This window comes from Phanerochaete carnosa, assembly GCF_000300595.1.
Source record: "Phanerochaete carnosa HHB-10118-sp unplaced genomic scaffold PHACAscaffold_6, whole genome shotgun sequence".
Lineage (NCBI taxonomy): Eukaryota > Fungi > Basidiomycota > Agaricomycetes > Polyporales > Phanerochaetaceae > Phanerochaete > Phanerochaete carnosa.
The window spans coordinates 2,265,704-2,284,769 of NW_006767633.1; the positions used below are offsets into that span (position 1 = coordinate 2,265,704).

At 59.4% G+C, this 19,066-nt stretch overlaps 7 protein-coding genes across 7 annotated transcripts; 3 read left to right on the forward strand and 4 right to left on the reverse strand.

Moving 5' to 3' along the window:
- The first annotated feature begins 850 nt into the window (after positions 1-850).
- On the forward strand, positions 851-5,982 carry PHACADRAFT_258509 (uncharacterized protein). Its single transcript, XM_007397195.1, is given in 11 exon segments — positions 851-1,580; positions 1,634-1,969; positions 2,026-2,112; positions 2,166-2,309; positions 2,320-2,321; positions 2,370-2,403; positions 2,462-2,713; positions 2,766-3,821; positions 3,872-5,096; positions 5,151-5,423; positions 5,483-5,982. 4 exon segments carry the CDS (start codon positions 2,936-2,938, stop codon positions 5,775-5,777), a joined length of 2,679 nt encoding a protein of 892 aa, XP_007397257.1. The 5' UTR covers positions 851-1,580; positions 1,634-1,969; positions 2,026-2,112; positions 2,166-2,309; positions 2,320-2,321; positions 2,370-2,403; positions 2,462-2,713; positions 2,766-2,935; the 3' UTR covers positions 5,778-5,982.
- A 164-nt stretch (positions 5,983-6,146) lies between these two features.
- Positions 6,147-7,191, reverse strand: PHACADRAFT_57928 (uncharacterized protein; the record flags this gene model as incomplete). The annotated part of the gene is made up of 4 exons (XM_007397196.1): positions 6,147-6,551; positions 6,626-6,819; positions 6,886-6,982; positions 7,036-7,191. Coding segments are annotated over 4 exons (852 nt in total), but the record flags the coding sequence as incomplete, so codon positions are not given.
- A 1,561-nt stretch (positions 7,192-8,752) lies between these two features.
- On the reverse strand, positions 8,753-10,763 carry PHACADRAFT_123780 (uncharacterized protein). Its single transcript, XM_007397197.1, has 10 exons — positions 10,492-10,763; positions 10,429-10,434; positions 10,264-10,295; positions 10,050-10,205; positions 9,802-9,975; positions 9,664-9,750; positions 9,501-9,584; positions 9,259-9,418; positions 8,905-9,174; positions 8,753-8,836 (listed from the first exon to the last, which is right to left on the reverse strand). Exons 1-9 carry the CDS (start codon positions 10,658-10,660, stop codon positions 9,014-9,016), a joined length of 1,029 nt encoding a protein of 342 aa, XP_007397259.1. The 5' UTR covers positions 10,661-10,763; the 3' UTR covers positions 8,753-8,836; positions 8,905-9,013.
- Positions 10,764-11,193: 430 nt separating this feature from the next.
- PHACADRAFT_175092 (uncharacterized protein) lies at positions 11,194-12,268 on the forward strand (the record flags this gene model as incomplete). Its single annotated transcript, XM_007397198.1, has 3 exons — positions 11,194-11,566; positions 11,629-11,673; positions 11,734-12,268. Exons 1-3 carry the CDS (start codon positions 11,499-11,501, stop codon positions 12,266-12,268), a joined length of 648 nt encoding a protein of 215 aa, XP_007397260.1. The 5' UTR covers positions 11,194-11,498.
- An 867-nt stretch (positions 12,269-13,135) lies between these two features.
- PHACADRAFT_175094 (uncharacterized protein) lies at positions 13,136-13,495 on the reverse strand (the record flags this gene model as incomplete). Its single annotated transcript, XM_007397199.1, has 1 exon — positions 13,136-13,495. Exon 1 carries the CDS (start codon positions 13,451-13,453, stop codon positions 13,136-13,138), a length of 318 nt encoding a protein of 105 aa, XP_007397261.1. The 5' UTR covers positions 13,454-13,495.
- Positions 13,496-13,618: 123 nt separating this feature from the next.
- On the forward strand, positions 13,619-14,212 carry PHACADRAFT_258514 (uncharacterized protein; the record flags this gene model as incomplete). Its single annotated transcript, XM_007397200.1, has 1 exon — positions 13,619-14,212. A coding segment is annotated over exon 1 (268 nt), but the record flags the coding sequence as incomplete, so codon positions are not given.
- A 964-nt stretch (positions 14,213-15,176) lies between these two features.
- Positions 15,177-18,815, reverse strand: PHACADRAFT_146663 (glycoside hydrolase family 17 protein). The gene is made up of 9 exons (XM_007397201.1): positions 18,290-18,815; positions 18,130-18,232; positions 18,021-18,078; positions 17,645-17,966; positions 17,413-17,495; positions 17,282-17,359; positions 16,590-17,226; positions 16,354-16,526; positions 15,177-15,755 (listed from the first exon to the last, which is right to left on the reverse strand). Exons 1-7 carry the CDS (start codon positions 18,525-18,527, stop codon positions 17,059-17,061), a joined length of 1,050 nt encoding a protein of 349 aa, XP_007397263.1. The 5' UTR covers positions 18,528-18,815; the 3' UTR covers positions 15,177-15,755; positions 16,354-16,526; positions 16,590-17,058.
- Positions 18,816-19,066: the final 251 nt, after the last annotated feature.

The following is a 19,066-nucleotide window of genomic DNA, read 5'->3' on the forward strand; positions in this document are numbered from 1 at the left end:
ACTGACTTTGCGAATGCTTCAAGCCTTTGAGCCGGGGACAGCTTTGAACTCCGCTGATGCTCGGCATGCATCGGCATTCCCTCGGTGTGGTTCAAGCGCTTCTTGTCTGCCACGTCTCTTCCTCTCCCATCCTCCATTCACTTCGCGTATACCTTCACTGTATCTTCCTTAAGCTACAGTACAAATCAGGTTGTGCTACAGCTCAAGGAGTAGCTTCCTGATTGATATGTCCTTTGGTTCAGCAGCACCTACACTACTCTGACAGGTATGTCACCATATATTCTGTGGTAGTCACAGCTGACGATTATCTAGATGTGTAATCATATGTAGCTGACATGTCGGGTGATAGGTGTCACTCATGTAAGCTCATAAGTCTGCTGTTGTGTTTTAAGGGCTCACACTTTTAGCTTTGTGCAGGGTATCCATGCAAGTCTCAGCAAGTCATGACAGATGTGAAGAGTACTAAGCACAGTGTCTGTCTGGAAGATTAGCATGTACTGTAGTGTAGTAATAATTCCTAGAGCTTTGTATCTTCCCTAGTTTTGTCAGGAATATATTGCTTTTTATTGTCAAATTTTCATGCAAATAGAGCGAAAATTCAATGGAAAATGTGTAATTTATTCAAACGGGTACTGCCGACATATTCAAACCCCGCTGCAGAACACCTCGGGAATATGGAAAGACCAGCCCGTTACCCAATCTCGTTAGCTAACCGTTAGAGCTTGCCTAACGGTGCACTGATGTTATTTACTTATCTTTCTGACAGTTAGGTAACGAGGAGACGCGCGTCACGTACCGCGCAGTGAACTGTTCGGTAACGGCATCAACTCATTTATACCTCACGGCGCGCCGGCGGTGTAGAGAGACTTGAACAAACGCACGATCGACCACCGCGCCCGTCTCGATCAGCCTCTGCTTGTCTTTTCTTCTCGACGCTGTCGTCGGCGACGTCGCCAACGACCAGCGTACCTTTCTTGCATGTTCCATGGATAGCACTCCCGCGCTATCTCGTCTTCGCCCCTCGCGATTCTCTCAGTTCTCACAGCGGTCCGGGACCGACCTCCACTATCTGGCGCCCCAAGCTGGTCCTTCACGGATTTCTTCGCACATGGACGCGTTGGACGCTCCTTCCGACGACGACGATGACGAGCAAGCGACACCGCGAGTGGCCACCAGGCCCCAGCTGGCCACCGCCGCCGATCCGACACCTTCACAGGCTACCTACGAAACCGGTGCCGCACGACTGCGCGCAGTTCTCGCTCTGGCCCATGATCGGTCGTCTGCACGGCGACCCTCGCCTCCACGCTCGGCTGCGAGTATCTCTGACGTAGAGTCTGACTTCGAGTCTCCGCATGCCACTGTCTCCGAGTCGATCCACGTGCAGAAGTTCAAGGATCTCTTCACCAAAGCACACTCCGAATGGACACCTCCCAAGTCTGGGAAACCCGGCCCTCGACGGAACAGCATCGACGGCAGTGAGGCGGAGGATAGCCCTCGAGTTGAACGTGTGCAACAGGAGCGCGAGCAGCTCAAGGGCAAGAGGAGGATCGCAAGCGATGAGGAAGCAGAGGTCCCACCCAGTGCGTGCATTTATTGCTATTACAGACCATCTCGCTTCATTTACGCTCTGCAGAAAGCTCTGAAGGCTCTCAAACCTCTCGCTACGCATCCTCTTCAGCCGCCAAGCTCAGCGCGCTTCAAGACAGGCTTGAGGCCAGTCTGCCCCCCACAGCTTCACGAGAGCCAAGCAGGAGTACAGCGTTCGCCATGGGCAATGGAATGAGCGGGGCAGAGGAGCTGATGCAGCTAGAGCCTCCAACGGTCATGGATGTATCGGGTGACACCAGTGGTGAGACGGCGAAGATGTTCCGCAATATGGAGGGAGAGCCCTCTATGAACGGCGCACCGCTCGCAGCCAGCACCCCGATGCGATCAGTACAGATGCCCTCGCACCTTGAATCTCAGTCCAGTAAGAGGCTCTCAAATTCAATAAGATGCGGACATTGAGCGACGAACCTGCTTCAGATCTTCTCGGGGAAGATTCAGATATGCGAAACGCAATGAGGGGGCTTGACAGCGAGGGCGAGTCTTACGCTGTCCAGCGTAGCAGACGTAAGATTACTCAGTGTGTATCTTGTCTCACTCGTTCACAAATTTGTTCTCAGTTCCCTTTCCTGGTTCACGATCAAACGGCCGAGAACCGTCCCCAGACGCTGCTGCTCGTGCACATATGAAATCCCACACAACGCACAATATTCCAGTTCCCAGACGGGTGAGCGGTGGACTGAACGGTGGACGAGAGAGTGCGGTTGTAGGTCGCTCCATCTTGTGATAACGGGACCGTTAACTAAGCATCATTGGCGGGCGTAGCATCATGGAGCTCGTCGCTATCAGCCTCTGACTGTGAGTATGCTTACCATGTTTAATCCTGGCATATGGCTCATTCAGGGGCTATGCGAAGTTCAAGATCGTTACAGGGCCGACGAGCAGGATAAGCTGTATGAGCGCGAACGCCAATGGAATAAACCAAACGACAATTCGCCACGACGCACTCCAGAATCGGCGCGGCGCGTTTCAGCAGGTTCGCCATCATTCAACACTACCATTAGGCCTGGCGATGGCGGTAGTCCTAGGCAGAATGTATCTAGGCGAGCCAGCATGACCTCTCTTCGCAGTTACGGCAGCAGGTCGTCATTGAGCTCTAACGCAGACTGTGGGTTGCTTCTTTACGTGCATGCATACAATGTGCTTACACTATCGGCTAGATCGAGAACGAATAACAGAGTTCGAGGATGAGAAGTACAGGGAAAGAGAACGCGGTTGGAATAAGCCGAGCCCTCGACGAGCGTCCTCCAGCCAGAGTATGAACTCGCCTAATGATCGTTCTCGAAAATATAGCACGCCTCCACGACCTGGGTCGGAACAAGGCTACAATATGATCAACGGCCGCCCCATGAGCTGGCACTCGCCTGGATCACTCAAACAGACGATCCGCGCAGGCTCGCCAACGCCAGGTGTCGAGAATGAAGGTCGTGACGACTCCTCGAAGCCGGTTGTTCAAGAGCGGGAAAGGAACTGGAACTCTCCGCATCCGCAGTGGGTGTATCAAGTCCCAAGGTCTATGTCTCCGCTTCCGCCGCCCCCGGATGCCTCCGGCACTGGATACGGTCGTCCGCCAGCTGACTGGGATCCAAACCGCATCGAGAGCCCGTCCCGGGCCCGCCGCCCGAGTCTGATCAACGGCCGCGGGACCTCGTACGGGCGCAGCAGGACAAGCAGCCTCAGCGAAGAACCGCCCAAGCCACAGCCGTCGCTGCCGCGCGCCGTAACCGACCCGCAACACCCTCGACGTTCGCTGTCGCCCGCGTTCAGCGAGGCCGCAGAAGACAACGAGCTGAGGGAGGCCAGCGCGCGGTTCGGGTGGGCGATGCCGAAGAGGCGGGCGAACCTCCCGCCGTTCCAGCCTGATGTCGAGACGCCGCAGAGGCGTTCCTCCACCCCCGACAGGCCCAGTCCGTCGAATCGACTGAGCACACGCACGAGTCTTATTCCGGTTCGCTCGCCGGGCAGGAAGGAGGACGGTACATCACCGAGATCGGACAGGAAGGAGAGGAAGAATGACGTAACTTCGCCGAGACCGGAGAGGAAGGAGAAGGAGGAGAGTACAGGGCAGAAAAAAGACAAGGGCAAGCAAAGGGATATGGGCAACGAGCTGCCTCCTGAACCACCACAGCCTTATCCTATGCGACGGTCGAGAATTGAACCAGTAGACCTAATCAGCGCCCCAACAGAGAACCTAGTCCTTACCGATATCGAGAGTGGTAAGTATTCTCCCATCTTCCAGTATGCACTCTTCCGACTGCGCATCCAGGAAGCGACCGCGAATCTCAAGCCACTAGTACGCCTACCGGACGACCAGCCACGTTGCCTCCTCCTTCCGAGGTCGGGCCTTATGAGACAAGGAAATCTGCTCACCCGTTATCTGTAGAATCTCCTGAGCAGAATAACTCCAGCGTGTTCCCAGACAGTTTCATTACTGCCGCCTCCCCGTCTTCCCCGCAGCTATCTCCAGTTCGTGAACGCTCTCCAGAGCCACTATTCGGTCTGTCCACTCCGCCTCGGCACTCACAGAACATCTCGAAGCTCGTGTTCGAGACGCCGTCACCCCCACGCAACATGCCCGAACTGCCTGCTTTGCCGTTAAATGGCTCGTCGTCATCTGAGGGCGAACACGACCATCCGGCCACGCCGATCATGGAACGCAGAAGCCTGCTGGCTGACTTCACCGCTGCCAAGACGCCTAAACCTCCGGGCGCGTGGGCTCCTACGCCTGTTCCCGTCGAGAAGGCTGAGAAAGCGGACACGCACCCACCACCAGCCGCCCCTTCGTTACCGCCTGAGGCTGCAACTCCAACCCCTGTGTCGGGGCCAGCTGAGCCATCGGTGGTTATCCCGACTCCGGCGCCCCCTGGTGCATGGCAGCCCACACCCGTGGGCTCGATGCGACGCAGAAGCATCCTCAAGGTCCGCTTCGACGTCGACCCGAACACGTCCGGCGAGAGCATGCCAGAGGTCCCCATGATCGGCCCTGGCACGGGTGACCCTGCCGCAGACAGCATGTCAGAGATGTTCCCACCGCTGATGCCGCCGCCGCCGCCGGCCGCGCAACGCGAAGAGCCGAAGGAAGAGGTGCAGCGGCCGAGCACTCCCCCGGCGGCGCGCCCGCGGAAGGCGTTCAGGCCGCCGGGCATGACGCTTGTAGATGCGTACGGAAACGAGGTTGTCGAGAGGCCGGCTCCCGAGCTGTCTGCGTCTTCGTCGACGCAGAGCGACGACGGCGTGCCGGACGCCCCGCTGGTGCAGCCACCTGTCCCTGCACTGCGTACCATGAGGCCCATCACGATCGTGGACCCCATGGGCCGTGAGGTGAAGGAGGAGGAAGAGGAGCCGTCGCCGATCATGCAGCCGGCGGAGGAGAGGGTGAAGGAGGAGGACGTTGATTACGAGAGCGCTCGCCCGATGTCCCGCAGAGAGAGCCTCACTCGCCTGCGCGATGCCATCAAGGAGATGGCGGAGGACCTCGGCGAGAGCGACGAGTGAGTCTGACCTTTCTACAACGTGCAGAGCGTTTGCTGATTATCACTTCTTAGCTCCCATATCGCCTCACGGCTGGACGACAAGCGGCTAGACGAGCTCTATCGGAAGTCGCAAGCTGCGCAGAATGCTCGAAGGGACCTTGCAGAAACCCTCAGGAAACGACTGTCTAATCCCAACATCCAAGCCAAAGACTGGCTGCCTCGCGAGGCTGTGAGCAAGGGCAAGCTTATCCAACGCGGCGGACGGTTTGCCGTCGATTGCCTGAACACATGGGTCCTGTGGACGTTCGTCGTCCTCCAGATTCTGCTCTTGATCTACATGTACCGGTCCGTCTGCTCCGTTTTTTTTTTGCCCTTGCGCAGATCCATCGCTGATGCGTCCGCAGCCTCTCCACGATCCGCGCGAAGCAGATATTCCTCACGACCTACTACGACGCCTTCACGCCCGACCTCTTCTCGCACATCTCGAAGACGCATTTGGTACGGCACGCGAGACCGCCCGCCTCCTCGCCGTCTGCCACGCCGTTCTCCATCGCAGACGCGCTCACGCGCGACGGGTGGAAAGGCGCCCTGCACGAAGCGTGGACGCGCGCCATGCTCCTTGTTGCCGAATGGCGGAACCATGTCTGGGACACCTGGGGGCAGCACCCTGGGCGGACGGCTGCCTGGCCTCCGACGTGAACTCGAACGTGGGGCTTCGGTTTTTTTCTTTTTCTTTTCTCATGATGAGAATACTCCCTGCTACTACCATCCAACGTATTGGATACCTCGACCTCCATCTCCTCCGCTGTCGCTTGTTTTGGTGTGCGTTCGCTCTAACGACCCCCTTTCTGAGGGCTAATCTTTGTGTCGCTCTATGCTTTGATCTTTGGATGTCGCACTCTCCTCTCGCTTCCGAAATGAAACAAGACAAATCGAACGTTCTCCTCAAGATCAAATAATAAGCACAGGAGGCTATAATTACATGCAGGTACCTTCCACGCAACTAAGAGGGGTGTGAGTGTGGGGGCGTCATTGAACTCTGAGCACGGAGTCTGGTGAATGCGGGGTCCCAACGACACCCCCGACATACTTCTCTATGAGCGGCTGCCAGCACTCGGTCTTCAGATGCATGTGCGCGCTGTCGCAGGTGACGAGCTCGACGTCCCCACGCTCGTCGAGCGTCCTGAGCCCGATCCGGTTCTCGGTGTACAGCGGCTGCAGGCGCATCGGGATGACCGTCCTCGCCGCCCCCGCGTCCTCGTCGGCGGGCGCGTAGGACCCGAACCAGCTGCTCTCCTTCGGCACGACCATGGTGTCCTGCGCGAAGAGGACGAGGACGAGCTTGTTGAGAGCCTCGAAGTTCGCGCGGTAGGTCGTGTTCACTGACCCGTCGACCTCGTTGTTGATGTCGGACAGGAAGTGGTTCCGCTCGAGGTACAGCGGGAGTCGGTCTGTGTCGCGGAAGTATTGGGCCTAGACGCGGACGCGTCAGCATGCTGCGACTCACCGGGAGGCAGGTTGCATGTTTTTGAGAGCGGGTTACGTACTTGGACGATGTTTGCCTGCGCCCACGCGCTGTACACACTGCCTCGGGCTGCTCTGCGGGCAAGCTGGCAGGTGATGTCGTAAGGTTTGCACTCTGGAAGGTCGGAGACCCCCATGTGCTGGGAGCCGAAGGTGATGAAGTTGTTCACCGGAGGCGAGTTGTAACGTTCGACATATGCACGTAAGAATTGCCCCGCTGTGGCAAAAAGAGTTCGGGGACGTAAGCACAACAGAGCATCGAGGCACCCAGCAAGCAGCGCACCTTGGGAGAAACCGATGGCGTCGAAGCCATGCTGCAGCTCTGTGACATTGTTGAGCTGCTCTGCCACAAAGGCTACCTGCTCGTTGACGTTCCCGAACTGCGTGTGGTCGTCTAGCGGTGCTCCGAGCGCAGCAGACCGGGATTACGCACGTAATCTGCTTTCTTGTCGTCGTCCTCAGCTTCTGCGAGGTGCACGGAGTGTACGAATATCCCGGGGTGTGCGGTCTCGATCTCGTGTACGGCCTCGAGCATCCCAGGAGAGTTGTAGCTGTCGCCCATGCCGTGCCATATCACCAAGGGTCGCGGTCGCGGCTGCCAGTCCTCGATCGTCGGGGCAGCAGCCACTGAGGAGAGCAGCAAGGAGGACACCAGAGCCAACGAGCACTGCAGAGACAGCATGCTCCTAGAGAGAAATTGCCGAGAAATATGTTGCAATGTTGAAGAGCGGGGTCCCCCGCCCCTCGGGCTCGTCAGCGCCTGGGCAACCGGCGGCATCTCGGACGGGTGCTTCTGAGCATCATCCTGATGCGGCATGTGTGTAAGAACGGAAATGGGAGCAGGCGGTAATTAACACTTGGGACGGAGAAGGCCAGCCAAAGCTCCGTGTATCTCGCTCATTTCATTATGGCAACCTCCAGATACGCCGTTCATTAATTAAGCCAGCTCCGAGCTTCTCTCGGGCCATTCTAGCACAGTGCTCAAATATGCACATGCCCTTGCGGACGGCCCACGCATGGGCCTGCTTGCCACCGTAAACAAGACGTAATGCACGTCGCGGGTGACCGATGCAATACCCACAGAATGTCGTGCAGAAATGTTGTACAAGGCCATGCCCGCCCCGCCGCCGTCCAGCGGAGAGACCAAAAAAACTACTGATCGAATTCCAGCTCATCATGCATCATGTGCTAGCGCCTCCGGCGACTTGTAGGGTTGCCTCGGCAGAAATCTGCAGCTGCGGTCCGCTGTGCTGTAGCTGCATGCACCGCCACCCCGCAACTAGGAGGGCTGCCATTCCCGTTTGCGCGTAAATCCATCCATCTGCCGCGCGCATGATTGGTGCGCTGCACGGGTGCTCAGTTGCTCTGTAGCCACATACGTACGCGCAAAGAGGCGCCAAGCAACCCTGTGATATGCTCAGCAGAGGTGAGGGCCCCAGAAGGCTAGCACACTTTCGTCGTTGGTCCTCGGCCGAGCCTAGCATCATCAGTCCGTTTAGCCGGCTGCCAACGCCATGTGTGTCAGCGGGCCCTAGGGCGGTCGATGACGACGTCGCCATCGCCATCGCCATCGCCACAGCACACAGGACTACGCACTTTGAACATCTTGGGCATATCGCAAGCAAGAATAGGGTGCCCCGTGGACACCGGTGTCGCGCCGGCCGCAAGGAAAGGGTCCTCTCGTACGTCCGCCGACGTGTCCATCGGCTTCCCCGACCCCAGACGCAGCGACCCTGTGCCTTACAGCCTCGTGATAAATGTGCGGAGTGCGCGGACGCTACGTGTGTGCCTCGTGATCGAACGCAGTACCTGAGACTTGCTCAGGGCTGACCACAGCACCGGCGCAGATTTCTGCTACAATCGATTGCGCCACACTTCGCGCCTGCCGCGGTTAACGGGTGCCCCTTGCTTGGCCAAGCGCGAGCGCGGCAGCCCATCGTACCCTTGATGGTGATGGCGCCCGATGGCCGTCCCTCTCCCCTTGGGGTTCGTTGCCACAAGCCCCGCCCCCGCCATCTGAGCGGGCCCATTTGTCACCAGTCGCTACCGGCGCAGACTGACATGTAGCCTAAAAAAAAAAACAGCCGCCAGCTTGCGCGCCACAGAAAACAAAAAAATCAAATTCGCACTCAAACACAAGCGTCATCATACCCTCTGCGGCTCTAGTATACATATGGGCTCGTGCGCGACCGCGCACGAACCCGCCCGGGAGCCAGTTTTTGCCTGCAAAAGTACTAGCGCATGCGCGGGTCAGCGGCGGGCCCTTTTCTGTAGATAAAGCTATGCCGCGCTCGGACCGCACCGTAGAAAGCCAATATACACGAACAGAGAGCCAGGCCGCTTTTTGCTTTCCGCTTTCCGTGCCGCCCCCCCCCCCCCGGAGCGACAGCGGGCGGGCGAGCGGGCGCACCCTAGCGGTACTCAGCTCCACAGTCGCCGATGGTCGTGATGAGGCGGCGGCCGTTGGAGCGGTCGAGCACCGCCTCGATGGCGGCCCTGTCTGCGCCGCCGAGTGCGAGGCCCATCACCTTCTGGTTGTCCTCCGCGTGGTCCGTGATCCCGAGCCGTGCGCCTGTGTGCGTGAGCGGTTGCGTTGCGCGTGAACAAAACGACGGCGGAGGAGGAGGAGGAGGAGGAGGGAAGCAGCGGGACGCACCGATGATGACGGCGCCGACGCAGGCGTGGTCGAGCACCCAGCGCGTCGCGACGTTGGCGATGCTCGCGCCGGCGTGGCGGTCGCCGATGGCGCGCAGCACGGCGAGCAGCTCCTGGAAGAGCGGCCAGTCGCCCCACGCCTTCACGATCATGTCGAGGTACTGGCCAGACAGTCAGCGTTCGCCGCGCGGATCGCAGGAGACAGACGGGCGCGCGCGTGCGCACACACACACAGGCACACACCTTGCGCTGCGACGGTGTCAGGTTGCCCGAGTACAGATCGGGCTCTGCAGCTCCGAGCCAGGTGTCGGAGAGGAATCCGCCGCACTGCGCAAAAAAGAGAGACAACGGAGTGAGAGGGCGTTTTTAACCCCAGCCTCGAACAAAAGCGCAGCCCGAGACGCACCAGGGTGCCGTACGTCAGAAGCTTCACGTTGTGCTTCTCGCAGACGTCGGCCATGCCGTGCAGCGGCCGGGTGTCAATGAGGGAGAACTGGCCGCTGTCAGTTGGTGTGCTTTCGTCGCGCGCTGCGGAATGCCGCACCTGTATCTGGTTCGAGACGATGGAGCCCGGGCCCAGAGACGCGCAGATTTCGTCGGTGTGGATCGCGTCAAAGTTGCACAGGCCGATCTCGCCTATCTTTCCCTCCGCCTGGAGGCTCTGCAGGTGCAGCAGCGCGGTCAGATAGCCCTTGTCGGCGTAGTCCTGCCAATGAAACTGCGCGGACGTTGTGTGAGCGCGAGAAGCGGAGGGGAGGGGGGGGGAAAGCAAAAGATTTGGCGAAGCCCCACCTGCAAAAGATCGACGCGGGAGCTCTGGGTGCGGTCGAGCCGTTCCTGCACGGCCGCCTCGACGACGGCGCGGGTGGGGTCGACGCGGCGGAAGACACACCATTTTGTTGCGCAGAGGACGTCGTTGGGGGACGGCAGCGTATTCCGGTACTGGCCCTGTGTGCGCCGAGCTGGTCAGAACGCGGAGGGTCGGCGAGGGCCCGTGCGGACGTACGAAGAGCAGCTCGGCACTTCCGTAGTGATCGGCTGTCAGGGAAGAGCGGCCGTCAGCACTGGGGGGACGGCGGACAGCCGGAAGCTGCGAACCCACCCTAGGAGAAGCAGAGCGCGCGGTGCTGGTTAGTGGCTGAGAGTTCAGGCGGGTGACTCGGCCGACTCACCATGTCTGCAAGGATGGAGCATGTGTGAGAGGAGCGAGGGAAAGATGGCAAGAAGGACCCACCGAAGGCGACGTAGCCCTGTTCGGCGTACTGGGCCATGTGCCGACGAATCCTGGTGGTGGGTGCGCTGCCCCAAGCGTTGCTGGACAGCTGCCAGAGGCCGTTGAAGAGCCTGGGGACTGTGAACCTGCCGAGCCGGAAGGTCTCGAGGGGGGCCTGTGTGGTAGTCATGGTGTGCGGATGAGAGAGGGAGACGTGATGTGTAGAGCCGAGGACGTCGCCCTTATATGATTGACCATCTCTGTCCCGTCAGATCGCGAGCTGCAGCGGTCGGATCATGCACCTACAGACAGCAAGGCCCTTGGAGGCAGACGGGCTGCGAGGGTGCGGCGAGGCGAGGCGAGGCGAGGATCAGGCAGGGTGTCAGGAGGGCGCATGGGGATCGTGAAATCCCGAGAGAAGGGGCCGGCGACCAGGCTGGACGCCGGCCTGAAACCTTGCTCAAAGACCCTACAGTACTTATGCAGGTGAAAAGAGTTTGATGCACACCGTGCGCGGTCGCGGTCGCGGTCGCGGTCGCCGGCCCCGCGCGGACGGCCTCGGCGCCGCCGCCCATGGCCTGCGCGAAGGGATCTACTTTGGTCGCCGCAGATCAGCCTCTGTTCTGCACGGCGCCCGCCGCCTGGCCCGAGCGCACACGGCACCGAGAGCCCCCCCGCGCTGACGACGGCAGCATCGGGTGTCTCGGAGGCTTGGAAGCAGCCTTTAGGCTCTTGTGTTTTTGCCCATGTCCATCTGTCCAGGTGGCGGTGCCGGGCGACATGTCATTAAGCCAAAATGCTCCCTCTCCTCGCTTGCCGAGTCAGACGCCGGCGATGCATCAATTGGCCGTCCAGAAGACCAACGTTAAAGCGCGACTGCCCCCTTTTCCGTCCGTAGGCTCGTACCTGGAACTAAAACCGGTGTCCCACCCCACGGCTGCGCTACGCCTCTCGCCCGACTTCTCATCACCTATAAAACCCGTTACGTATCCCGCCCTCCCCCACTCTTCCAACCTTCCTCGCCCAAAATGCCCGCCCCTCAGACCATCCACTCCTCCGGCTTCGAGCCCAGCCTGAAGGCCAACTTCGCTCATGTGTGCGTCCTCCAAACACCCACTTCTCCTCCTTGATGCTCTGTCTCACATGCCCTGCATGCAGCAACCTCATGGTAGACAGCTTTATCGCGAATGCCGAACCTGACGAGTACGTCCCGCCGTCCTCTCGTGCCCCCTGTTCTGACGCCGCCCGGCCTTTTCCACCCAGCCTGCGCGCCATCCTGCGCACGATGCTCAGCAGCTGTCCACCGAGCACGGCCTCCGCCTTCACCGCCGCCGCACGCAAGCGGCTCGAGCGGCTCGCGCAGACGAGCTCAAGACACCCAACACCAACGACGACCGCGCCCTCGACGCTGTTCGCGACGTACCCCGACGGCGGCGCGACGCCCTCGCCCTCGCTCGACGGCACGCTCCGGCGCGCACGCGCCCTGTACGGCGCCGGCATGGGCTTCGCGAGCCTCGCCGCCCTCACCGCGATCGCCCGCGGCACCCTCGGGCTCCGCTGGGCCCCCGACGGCCCGATGGCAGACACGCTCGCCGCCGTCGACGCGGACATCGCGCAGGCGCTCCAGAGCGCGCGCGAGGAGTACGGCGCGGGGCGCGTGGCCGACCTCGACGCGGCGCGTGCCACCCTGCGCGAGCTCGAGGAGACCCTGGCCGCGAGCCAGGACGACGCGGTGCGGTGGGGAGGCGAGTTCCCGTTCGAACGCGCCTTGGTCGACGTCCAGCATTGGAAATTGTAGATTTTTTTTTTCTTTTTCTTTTGGCGAACACCACACACACACACTCACACCGCGATGTATACTATACCGCACATGAACCTTCCTGTATACTGTAATTTATCTCGATTGCCGAAATTTGCGAGCGCCTTTCGTCCCCGGACTTTGAAAGCCCGGGAGAAGGGAGGCCAACGTCACGCGTCATTGTAGGGAATCAATGAAGAGACGCGGATTTTGAGTCTCGAATATGTCTGCGAGATTGGCGAGCACTGTATGGGCGGCTTGTGAGCTCTTTGTGGAACTTGAGAAGCTTAAATCGGGCCCCCGCCCCCCGCTAGCGAGCATCGAAATGACAAGCAGGCGTATCACTCATGGGACCTTGGTCAGCTCGTGCTGGGTGGCGTGCGGCTGCGATTCATTTCCAGCTCTCTCTCTCTCGAGGCAACCCTGTTACTCCGAGGAGCCGAAGGGGCAAGCGACTCACCGTTTGGAGGTAGACAGGCAATGCGCGCAGGCAGCGACGCCTACGGAGTGGAGGGGGATGACAACGGCATCGAAACGGGTGTCCTTGCACCCCTGCTGTTTTCCTATCAGAGCGTCAGAGTGCAGGCCGGGAAGACGCGTACAGAGTCAGCTGCTCGTGTTTACCGGGACCCATGAGAAGGTGAGACGACAGGGGATCGAGATAGGGAACTAGGTGGCTCGCCACAGGATGCCCATCGCCATACACCCGCCAGATGGTTGAAGCCAGTGGCCCGACGCCGGTCCACGTCCCAGCGGGACAGGGATACATGCGCTCGAGATCAAGTCCGCCGAGCGAGACTTGCTTCCTTCAGAGCACAGTTTTTTCGTGAGCAAAGGAGCCGAATCACATGCGCCTGGCCATGATGCTTACCCGTCTGTGATCGCCATTCCGTACCCCATGCGATGCCACTCCGGAGAAGACCTTTGTTGTATAGAGCCGATCATCGTCGGCCGGTCCAGAAGATGTGGAGCGGAGCAGAAGGGAAGTGCAGGGTCGTCCAGCAAAGCCAACATTTGAGAGTTGGTGGCAGACGTCGGGTACGCCCCATCTTCTGTTTGCACACGACATCCGAGTGGCTTTTGCGTCTCCTGGGTTCCAGTGAGAAATTCTTGGGCCCGCGACGTCGCTTGCGGGTCCTGAGAGCTTTTGTTCGAATACAAATAAGCACCCTGGGAAAAAGGCATGAGGGAAAATTGCGGGAGATACGAGTGGGTCGAGCGAAAGACGACGGAAGGGGGTGGCCGGGGGCAGCAGCTCGTGCGACTCCGGCTGCGACGGATCAGCCTCCAGCCTTCCGGTGCTCGTCCCAATCGGGCTGAGCAAGTTGTTCTCGACCATGGCCTCCTGCGTCAGGAGGCCTCTTGCGGACGATCTGCCCCAGCGTATATTTGCTATCCGGCACACAGTGAGTAGCCTCGCTCTCTTCCAAGCACTCATACGTCTCTAGTCAGGCCCCGGACCGGACGCTCCTCGGAGGGCGGACGCTGGGCCACTGCCCGCCGTGACGCAGTGCTGGCACTAGCATGCCGTGCCTGTGGCCGTACTTCTCTCTCTGTCCTATCGGTGCCTTTCAGTGGCCACTAGTCGGTCTTGTGGTCTTGTGGCCTCCGGAGAATCCCAAGCACTCCGTGAAACGCTACAGATGCCGTCCACCCGCACATCCCACACAGCCAGGCCGCCCGGTGATCCTTGCCTTTCGCAACTGCACGCACGATTCCATTGGTCAAAGGCTGCTCGAGCTCGCCTGTGCGTCCGTCAGGGCGAATTTTCGCAGTGAATCCTATTCAGTAGCTCCGACATCCTCCGTTTGCTTGGCTTCAGTGGAGTTAACTGCGTCTTCCGATCTTGTCCGCCGTGAGGGGGGACCTTCTTCCAACCAGCGTCCGAGTATCCCTGCCGGAGCATGTGATGCTCTCAGAGCATCATGCTCGCCTCGCCTACCGAGTCCATCTTTCCGTAAGTCAGCGGGAATTCCTCCTGTCCCCCCGCGAAAGCGCTGATAGGCCGCAGATGCGAAGTGTGCCCTCAAACTGTTCGGTTCGCGACTCTCGGGCACGCTAGGTTCAAACTCTGTGCCGCTTGCGGAATCAGCACATGCCCTGTGCCTACCGAAACGGATCTCGCGCCTGTGAGATCACGAATGTTCGAGTGCGAATGGGCTCGGCATTCCAACGACTGACCGTGAGGCGCTCGCGGGGTGTCATCGCGAGCTAGGGTTCCTGTTCTTATCCTTATTGCGCAAGGTAAGCTGGCTGGACCTAGTATGCAAGTGCGAGGACCATGCTCGACCTGGTGTAGCACCTCTCGCGCACTAGAGGTCGCACAGGATGGGGCAAGGACCGGACTAACAGAGCTGCTAGGCTTCTTCTCATCGTTATCCGTCGCCCGGCTGATTGACTCAGCAGTGAGGACGTATGGAACTGCCGCATGACTCAGACATCCTAGGACAGCGACACTTATGGAGAAAGAAAGGAGTTTCGAGGTGACTACTCTGAAGACCGAGTATCTCTCATGTCGTGGAGTATTGAACCTCAGCAGCGGGTCCATCGGCCGCAACTGCGGAAAGAAGGACTCCTAAGGGGGACGAAGCCAGCAGCAGGACATGTGGGTACGCGCCGCCGCGTTACGAGCGCGGCTTACGCCCCCGGCTAGCATATGCAACACTGGCATCCGACATCGTGACCACCGTGGCCTCCGAGAAGAACAGGCGATCACCGCCCGTTGAATGTTCAGCTGTGACAGCTGTGAAGGGCACTGACTGCGCACTGTCTATGCTCACGCACACAGGGGAGCGAGTGCCGCGGTGGCATTGCCAATAATGCGTCCCCGTGCTTACGAGCTCCCCCACGTCATTTTGCCGCGCCGCTTCGCCTACAATCATCCAGATTGGCCTAACTTGGAGGGTGCTCTGCAGTGCTATGCCGTCCTATGATTTGGAGCGGTAGCTTTTGCCAACATAGCCGGCCGTTCTCATCGATGATCAGCCCGCGGGTCCTCGACGCCTCGAGACCTCAGATCTTCGTTCCACAGCAGATGCCATTTGCGGACATCCGGTGGTTGCCGGCTGAGCGTGACCAATGGCGTTGGAGGGGACAAAGGGATTTGTTACGGGCGTTGTTCGCTGTTGTTCGTCGAACAAAGCGATCAGCAATGGCACAGGTTTGTGTATGGCACTTGTTGAGGATGGTCGTCAGGCTAGAGGAATTCGCAGGTCGCCATGGGCGCGGTGTGGGACCTGATTGCCTTTGCGGACGCCGAGGCAGCTCGAGGCAGTAAATTCTATAAGCGCCCGACGGTCTCGCTTGCCCTCGTCTCGTACACGCTTCTCACAGTTTTGTCTCATACGCTTCACACCGCTTCCACGATCCGCACAGGCTGCGAGCTCGCTTGATTTCCGCACACACCACGACTTCACGCTTCACGCTCAACCACCACCGTCGTCCCTGTTTTCTCCTATAGTCATGCTGTCGTTTTTCAAACTTTCTGAAGCCAGCTGCGTTCAGGGTTCCGACCGTGCTCTGCACGCCGTTCAGGAACTCGGTCGGACAGAGGGTGTTGTTAGTCGTGCTGCGGCGGCGGCGGCGGCAAAAAAAAAAAACAAAATCAGCTTCTTCTGCGTTCACACGGGCGGCGGAGGAGCGGGACGCACTCCTGGAGGCATGCCATGTCGCGGACCATCGGGTAGAACTGCTCGACGAGCGACGTCAGCTCGGCACTGGTGATGTTCCCGGCGCCGATCGACTGCAGCTCGGCCTGGCAGCCGGACGTGATGTTGGCGACGACGGACGCGAGGCTGGCGTTCGTGCACGGCGACTGCTGACACATTCCCTGCAGCCAGGTGTCGATGGTAGGGACGAGCGACGTGTTACTCTGTAAGGCGCTCAAGAGCGGGACGAGACCTGTCGGGTTGAGGCACTGTGCGGCGGAGCTGGTGAGAAGGCCTGTAAGAGCTCCCGTGCACTGCGAGGAGATCCTGCGAGACAGATACGTGTCAGCTGCGGTTGTTCGCCCGGGTGTCCGTAAGAGCAGACGTACGACTGTGCGCCTGCGACAGCAGCAAAGGAGGCGACGCCGGCCACGATTGCGAAAAGTTCGTCGGCGCGGTCGTCGCCGCCAGTGTGCCACCGCTGCCGGCGAGCGTCGAGTGCTCGGACTGCCAAAAGCAGTGGTTCAACATCGCCACGCAGAACTTCCCGGCGGTCATCAACTCGAGCGCCCAGGCCAACGTGCAGAACCTCTGTGGCACCAACTTCACCAGTGAGTCTCGCTCGCTGCATACCGGCGTGTTCATGACCGGGGGCGCTAACGGGTTCCCCACAGACGGACAGGCTCCCTCCGATGTCAAGGTGTTCGGCACGACTAGTAGCTCGAACTCGACTTCGGACGATGATAAGCCCAATGGCGCGGCGCGGGCCAACGTCGGTGCTGGTGCCCTTGCTCTCGTTCTGCTCTCGTCAACCTTCGCCGTCTTTGCTTAATCGACCCTTGCTCTCTGCAACTGAACAGATACGCGTCGGACTACGGCCTATAATCGGACACGTATTTATATCGGCCATCGGACCTCCACTCTTATACCACTGGAGAAGACGATTGACCTCCCCTTATGACTAGTTAACGTTCAAGTTATCAATCAGCGATGTTAATGTTGTTGTCACTCATGCTCTCAGACAGTCAGGATCCAGCAACTCGTACATTGGCGTAAGGCTACAAGCGTGGTAAAAAAGTGTAGAGATCTGATACAGAAATTCGTAAGTTCGTAAGGATCGTCGGTCGATGACAGGCCAAGATCTCAGCAGTGCGTCCTGGGTGCGAACGAGATCTTCATCTTCAAGTTGACGTCGTAGATGCCATAGCCCGGTTCCATGTAATCGGAGTAGATATGCGCGAACCAACCAACTCCACCGCCCGGAGCTGTCTTGAAGTCCTCGCAGTGCTTGTCCAGCAGGACAAAGTAGTCCTGATATGACAAAGTAAGCTAAAAGGCAGCTGGAAGTTGCCGAGAGTGCACGCACGTGTTCGTTCTGGGTATTCGCTACCGCGTCTGGGCTGTTCGGCTGCACGCTCGGAGACGTGACGTTGGGCCAGCCGTTCTGGAGTGCGGGGTCAGACATTAAAACAACGCCTAAGTGACTCCTGATCTTACCTCGTCGAGGTACATCTTCTTGCCATCGCCGTGCTCAATGAACCAGTCGAGATCGTTGGTGACCAATGGCCACGAATCGTTGGCTGCCAATCACGATCAGTTCTCGCAGGTTTCTCAGTGGGCCATCTATGGCCCGATGCTTTGTGGTCAGAAGCATCGAACCATACACACGGCCGAACGGAATCCGCAGCGGCGTATTGGCCCCCGCGGGGGAACTGGGACGGGCACTCACCGATCGACGCGGTCTGGTCAAAGAACGGCAGCATGTGGATGTTGATGAAGTCGATCGCGTCGAGCACGTCCTGCGCGCCCCCGCGCTCCTGGTAGCCGTACGCGAGCTCGGAGACGGTGACGGGGATGTTGAGGCTCGAGAGGTTCTGCTTCGCGAGGATGACCTGCTGCGCGAGCTCCTGGTGCGGCAGCACGTTGTCGTAGAGCGGCTCCGAGCCGAACTGCACGCCGCGCGTGACGAACTTGGCGAGCGGGTTCGCGTGCAGCGACGCGAAGAGCGTGTCGCGTCGCGTCATCCAGACGTCGTCCCCGTTGAAGCCGAACTGCGGTGGCGTGAGGACTTCCACACGGAAAAAAGAGTATTGGGATCCGCATACCCAGATGAGTGCGTGCACGCCGAGGTTGTTGTTCCAGGCGGCATCCACGATGTCGTCGCTAGCGAGAGAGTTATTGTCTTTGGTGAGCGTACCGGCAGGAGAAACTCACTAGAAGCCCTCATTGTCGCATGCGCCATAGAGCCGGACATAGCGACTGTTGAAGTGATGCCGTATATCGGCGAACTCCTTGTTCAACTGCTCACGGCTTTGGCCTAGAAGGTGGTTGAGACATCTCGTGACGAGAGAATAAGGAACGGCGGATCACCCACAGTCCGTCACTTCGTAGCTGAAGCCCACGAATGCGTACTCGGTGCTCATGTCGCACCACCAGTGCGTGTTGTTCTCGGGCATGATGACCGGCTTCTGGAAGTCCAGAGCAGGGTAGCAGCTCGACAGTAGCCACTGCTCGCTTGCGGGCGCGGCTGGCACGTCGAGGTCGAGAGGCGCGGCTGGCACAAGCGGCGCGCCACATGCGAGGGCCGCGAGGAGGAAAGCAACGAACGACATCCTTGGCGCAAACTCAGGCTCTGCTGTCCTGCAGCAAGCGACTTCTTAAAGGGACCCCCACGCAGAGAGATAGCCACGAAGCTTCGCCGATACGGACGCGCTGGAGGGGAAGAAGAAGACGAGAGAGAGCACCCACGCTGTCTGCGAGCAGCTGACGTTTTATTCTCGACCATGGTGGTTTGCCAAAATGCGTGAGCAGCCAATCGTCGTCGTCGCAAATGGGTCACAATGACAAGGGCCCACAAGGTCGTCAAGGCGTCCGAGTCTTTGGGTGGCGCCGCGTAGCCTGTTTCGTGAGCTCGCACGCCAAAAGTGCAGAGACAGCCCTTTCAGGTAACCCATCTGAAGCCGGCCTTTTCGCTGAAGATGCAGTAAGTTGCCGAAGGTGTATATGGTCAGAATCCGAACGGACATCGCGGAGCGAACAAGTGGACGGTACAACAAGCGCGTGAGGTCACGAGCGGCGTTTACAGGTCACAGATATCAAGACACAATCGAGACAGGTGCTCAAAGAAGAGGCCCAACTTCCACAAAAACCT